Source organism: Solanum dulcamara, chromosome 11 (assembly GCF_947179165.1).
Source record: "Solanum dulcamara chromosome 11, daSolDulc1.2, whole genome shotgun sequence".
Taxonomy (NCBI): Eukaryota; Viridiplantae; Streptophyta; class Magnoliopsida; order Solanales; family Solanaceae; genus Solanum; species Solanum dulcamara.
This window is the reverse complement of record NC_077247.1, coordinates 13,212,791-13,218,728: the sequence shown is the minus strand read 5'-3', so window position 1 is coordinate 13,218,728 and position 5,938 is coordinate 13,212,791. Positions and strand designations below refer to the sequence as shown.

General features: G+C 32.5%; 1 protein-coding gene across 2 annotated transcripts; it reads right to left on the bottom strand.

Annotated features, from left to right (window-relative positions):
* Positions 1–974: 974 nt before the first annotated feature.
* LOC129875144 (serine carboxypeptidase-like 34) lies at positions 975–5,115 on the bottom strand. 2 transcript variants are annotated; one of them, XM_055950578.1, is made up of 10 exons: positions 4,805–5,115; positions 3,218–3,325; positions 3,026–3,121; positions 2,852–2,944; positions 2,683–2,771; positions 2,348–2,608; positions 2,113–2,249; positions 1,660–1,752; positions 1,441–1,549; positions 975–1,362 (listed from the first exon to the last, which is right to left on the bottom strand). In XM_055950578.1, exons 1-10 carry the CDS (start codon positions 5,085–5,087, stop codon positions 1,213–1,215), a joined length of 1,419 nt encoding a protein of 472 aa, XP_055806553.1. In that variant the 5' UTR covers positions 5,088–5,115; the 3' UTR covers positions 975–1,212. The 2 variants fall into 2 exon arrangements, with proteins under 2 accessions (XP_055806553.1, XP_055806554.1); XM_055950579.1 differs by having other exon boundaries at positions 4,801–4,988.
* Positions 5,116–5,938: the final 823 nt, after the last annotated feature.

The following is a 5,938-nucleotide window of genomic DNA, read 5'->3' as shown; positions in this document are numbered from 1 at the left end:
ATGATTTACGTTGCATGTCACGCCCTCATACTTAGTACATTCCTAGGTACTAATGCATACTTTTTGCCTACATTGTCTCATAATGTAGGGGTTGAGGTTGAAGATCCTAATTATCCACGTAACTAGTAGGTGTTCTCCATCCGACGATGTTGTGGTGAGTCCTCATTAACCGGGGACTAGTTTCAAGTTGGTTACTATTTTCTTTTCAAAAGACTTTTGTTTACGTCGTATAGTGAGGGTAAGCTAGGGACATGTCTTAGCCTTCGTCCATACTTATGTTTAGAGGCATCTAGTTGGACATATGTTCGAGTCTATGTTGTCATAAGACATTTTCAGATTTCTATTCATGTTTTAGACTCTCTTATGATGTTTCCGCTTTTATATTTCACCTTATGTATGCTTATGATATACACAAGAGGCTTGGTTGGAGCCCTTCAGAGTTTCGATCGCCGTGTTACGACTAGGCCCTAGGTCGGGTCATGACAATCGTCTAATGGTCCAAACTCGCACTGACAGCCTCGAGGCTCAAGACGACCACACCACTAGTCTAAATGACCGTTCCAGAGCTAATGGAACCATTAGAATTCCATTCTGATGTCGTTTACCTAATTGTTTTTTTCGAAATCAAACATTCAAGTTTCAAAAGCTCTAAAACAAAAAAAGGGACATAAATTCCAAACGAACGACCATACAACCGAACAGTCAGTGCCATCAAGTCACAAATGACTTGGGGTCACTATAGGAATGTGCTAAACAACGAAAAGAATGCATTTACATAAAAATGACCTGAAAGGGTCATTAGAGTAAGCCGCCCTAATTTGAATATATGTGTTTTTATGTGCTTGATCCATATTGTCTGAATTTGTAATAGAATTCCTTTCAGCACTTATGTGCTTATCATATGTGTCTAGTTTAAAGTGAGATTGATTGTGTAATTTGGCTAAAAGGATTGTGCTTGAAAGTGTAACTTGGCCATGAATAAGAGCTTATTAGAGTTGAATATATAATATAGATGGAGAAATCTTTCAACTAAAATCTGACTTTTCTATTATTCTTTTCCATTACTTTAATTCCTTACATTGGAATATTCAGTTGACAACCTTTTTCTTTTCTTTGGGATTGGTATGGTGAGATTAAAAAAGAATTATATAAAGACAATAAGCTACCCTCGGGATTAACACTAAAAGGGGCAGAAAGGGGTTAAAGAAAATGCTAGTATGGGGCAGATGGCAGCTTCTTATTGGACAAGAAATGTCTAACTAGTTGTAGAGCTTGCTTTGGCTTGAATGTTGGAACTTGATGACCAGCCCCTCTTATTGTTACAAAGAATAGTCCATCATAGGCAACTGTCCATCCACCAACCTATTAAGATTTTACACGTTAAGATTAGTTTTCGAATGTTAATTACAATGTAATTTCAGTAAAATGTTAGATGTGTACCTGTTTATTGTTGGTATACCAAGGAGTCCAATCTTCAGTGATCTTCAATCCAAGTTTTCTCAAAGTTAATCTTGTAGAAGTGACTGGGATTCTACCATCGGTATCTCCACTGATAGTAAAAAAAATAGAGAATTTAAAATTTCTAAATATTGAAAACTTTTATTCCTTCAATTGAAATCTTCCATAAAAAAAATTTATAATTTATCTATTATCACTTACCTATAGACCCAAACGCGCAGACCACCATCAATTAGTTTCTTGATGGTAGGGAGCATGGAAAATGGTGCATCACTCCAAAATGAGATATTATTGCTGCAGAAATAACAAGGGTATTAGTAATATATATATATATATATATATATATATATATATATATATATATATAAGGATATAAGTAATGCATACTGACTCTATAAAATATTTAATTCTATACTAATTGTATAATTTAACTTCTTGTAGTAGAGTATGCTTTATTTATACGGTGACTAGTTTCACTTACTATGAACAGTTTAGTAATCATCTCTTAATTAGGTAACTTGATAGCATATTTGTAGTGTATAGAATAAAATTCATTATATAAAAAAATAGCAAGTGATTTTTTCCAAAAAAAAAAAGATTTTTGAGGAGCGGGAGAAATTGTTGGAATTCTAAAGGAAAGGGCATTTTGCTGACCTGCAATGAGTCCATGGATAAGAAATTTTGGTGATATTTGCATGTAGTGCAGCTTGAACATCTGGTCTATTCATATAAGTTTCTGTGTAATCGGAGAGACAAGGATCATACCCTGTTGGTCTTTTGAACCATCCTTCCTACATGTTTCAATTTCGACCCAAAAATTATTGAACTTCACTTAACCATGATATGGTAGGAATAAGAAAAAATAATTAATGTATATACTACTACTCACAATTGTTGATAAGGAGTTTGGAATGGTGCTGAAGTTGGTGTTAACACATTTGGGGGCGTAAAGGCTATACATGTCTAAGATTTTGTAAACAGCAAAGTACTGATTAAGAAGATTGTCGCAGTCATCACCTACAAGTTTCAAGCTGAAATTGCAAACTCTTTTAATGGAATGATACAAATGATCTGATATCACTGCATGATCCCATGCATAGTCTATCATCCCTTTTTGGTCTGTTTCATCATCCATCAATGCATTCCCTATCTGCAATTCAATTCGATAAGACAGACATACAACATCATCATGGTCATGATCAAGTGGGTAAATTAAACACGTACCATGAATCCTTTGAAATTTATGCGGTCCTCTTTTTTCACCTTTTTATTGTTGTCAAAGATTTGCTCTGCTAGCTGGGGAACATAGTGCCCTGAATAAATGAATCTATGTATCACTCACTAAATTATTTACAAAAACACATCATAATCCACATGTTGTGATTGTTTTTACCGGCGTAACTTTCACCAGCAATGTAGAATTCATGTGACTTGAACTGTGGAAATCTTCGAAACCAATTCAACAGAAATTTATATGAATCTTGGGCTGATAAATAAAAGGAATGATGAGTAAAAATATGAATAATTCTTGAAATTAAAAAGAATAAAGTAACCACTACAAAGTAACCTGTATTAGTGTCTCCAAGCTCTTTGATATCACTGGAGGTGTTTGTGTATGAAAATCCAACACCAACAGGGGATTCCAAGAATAATAAGTTTGCGGCTGGGGATTTAATATAAAAATTATTAAGATTTTTTACTTTAGTTATTTGATAAAGATGTATATAATAGGAAAAATTCCTCCTCTCTTTTTATTTACCTTTATTCCAGCTGAATTTGTTGAACTTGAGCTCTGGCTTATTTTTCTGTGTGAAGAAAGGGCCTAACTCCTCTGCTTCACCATAGCCAATTGAGGAACATCCTGGACCTGAAAATGAGAATCAGATAACATCCATTATAATGCTTTTACTTGCTCTCTGGACCAGTGGGCCCTTTGAAGTTTCTTGGGCTCAAGGTCCATTAATGGGATTCTTACGTGAACGTACACAACGATAAAGCCCAATAACAAAAAGAAGCTTTTTACAAATTTATCTCCCTCTTTTCTTTTAGTTTTGAAATTCTTTTTTGCATATGGGTAGGAAGGGTAAAATAAGGTCGAACCTTCACCCATAAGGTGAAAAGTCAGGTAATTAACCAACTGAAATATTAAGATCCCGCAATATGTCCCTTTTTACTTTTATAATGAAGCAAAAACAAAGAGGAAACTGGAAAAAAAAGCAAAACAATGATTTTTATAAATTAGTAGTTGAACTTTTAATCACTTTTTCCTTTGGTTCAAAGAAATAAAAAGCAAGTGAATAATAACACAATCATTTGCCTTTTTAGGAAAAACCTTGTCTTTTTTCTTTCGAGTATGTTTTAGAGTCGGTTTGCATAGGCTTATTTTAAGTATTTTTAAAATTAAAATAGTTTTAAAGCTCTTTTATGGTGTTTGGTTAAATGAAAAAAGTGTTTTTGAATACTCATTTTAAGACAAAATAGCTTTAAAAAGCTAAAAGTAAAAATGTGAGATTTCCAACTTAAACAAAAACAGCTTAAAAAAAACTTATCCAAACAGGCTCTTAATATCCTTTCAAATTCCAAGCCTTGGCCCACAACTCAAAATAGATAAAAACAATTCTTTTGGAAACCAAATTCATCCACAGCCAGAAAAGGGTAAAGGTTCCCACATTTTTCTTCCTTGCTGCTTGTATAATTCTCATTACTTGTCTTTGTTTCTAAGCATATATAGCTGGAGACAATGACATATCATAATTTAATGAAAACCCAAAAAAAATCTTTCGAAGTTAAAGTAGGAGTTGAGGTTGTCTTTGGTCATAGTTTTTGCAATTGATATTTATAATTTAAAATGTATTTTTTAAAAAAATATAAAATATTATTCAAACGTGGAATATAATTTAATGGAGTTGTTTTATGAAAATAAAAAAACAAGGATTTTTTCTAAAAAACAAAATAACTTTAAAAAAAAGTGAAAACAAAGCTTTGGTTGTTTTCCAAATTGTAAATACAACTTGAAATTGTATTTGGAATTTTCATAGCCTAACACTTTTTTTTTATGAATAAAATGTAATATTTTTTCTGAAAAAAAGTGAAAAATTATCATGGCTATATGGGTAAGGCTGCACCTCCATTCCCAATATTATTTACTATTTTAGACAGGATTTACAAGATGAACAATCGAATTCTCACGAACAAGTAAAAATTTAGACAACCAATGAAGTGATTTTTGTAAAAATGAAAATTAACATTTATATCAATTGAGGGGAAAATATATATATAGAATAACCAACATTATACACACAGTGACATAAATAGAAATGAAATGGATTTGTGTGTACTGACCGACCTCCATTGAGCCATAAAAGTAGTGGCTTGTTGTTGGGGTTGTTAGTGGCCTCAAAGAACCAGTAGAAGAGTGCTCTTCCATGGGTCTCATTGACAGTAACATATCCAGCATACTGCTTGAAACTCACTGGTGGCTGACCGGGTAACCCGACTACTCGATCTGCTTCTTGTTCACCCAAAACTTGTTTACTAATAATACTATTATTATCATCATCTGATCCTCTTGATAATACTCCAAAACTCACAGCAACAAGAAAATAAATGTAGAACAAATATCGAAACATTTTTATTAACTTGTTAACGAGACAGAGGACTGTGTGTGGTTTATATAGTAGTAAGAAGACAGATAAGTACTCATCTGTCAAACTCTCTTTATTATTTCATTTCCCTCATATACTATCTCTTATTACTCTAGATTTTACTCTTATAAATACTCACTTACTCACTTTGCAGGTAATAAATTCATCAACATTACCTATACTTCGCTTTTAATTAACTCATATTATGAAAATTCCTTAGACTATCAACCTGAAAATCATTTAAAAACAATCAGTTTCCCCCTTTTTTCTATGCAATGTCTATTTTATCCTTGCCATTTTTAATCTTCCACCTATATAACATATTTTTATATTATATCTAGAATATTTTATTTTTTAACCTTTACATTTATAGTTTTTTATTTAAGTTCATTAATGTTATAAGTAGAATAATCTTTTTATTAGTTTAAATGCAAAATCTAATATATTTTTTAGGATTGTTATTTTAATATGGGAATATGGTCTGATATACCCCTTAATTTTGTCATTTAGAGATGATATACCCTCGTTATTAAAGTGGTTCACATATACCCCTATTGCGCAAATGGATAACTTATACCATTCTAATGTTAGGAAAAAGCCCTAGTTGGGTGATAGGATATATATATATATATATATTGCATGCCCAACATGAGTTCTATTTTACGAGTTAAAGTCTTCCGCTTAGTGAGTTAGCCAGGCCAAGGGTTCGCTTGGGAACAAAAAATGGTTTCTAAGTGTCGGCCACGCCTAGGGTATAAACTTGGAGCGTGACATGACCATCTGTGGACTGTTGTATTGTGATTATGCATGCTGACATGTATATTGATTTACGAATT

What these genes read in the sequence shown, in the direction of transcription:
- LOC129875144 (XM_055950578.1), bottom strand. Translation starts at nt 5,087, where the DNA reads ATGTTTCGATATTTGTTCTACATTTATTTTCTTGTTGCTGTGAGTTTT. An exon ending in TGCTGGTGAAAGTTACGCCG is followed by an intron (nt 2,772 to 2,851) that starts GTAAAAACAATC and finishes TCATTTATTCAG; the next exon opens with GGCACTATGTTCCCCAGCTA. An exon ending in CTGCGCGTTTGGGTCTATAG is followed by an intron (nt 1,550 to 1,659) that starts GTAAGTGATAAT and finishes TTTTACTATCAG; the next exon opens with TGGAGATACCGATGGTAGAA.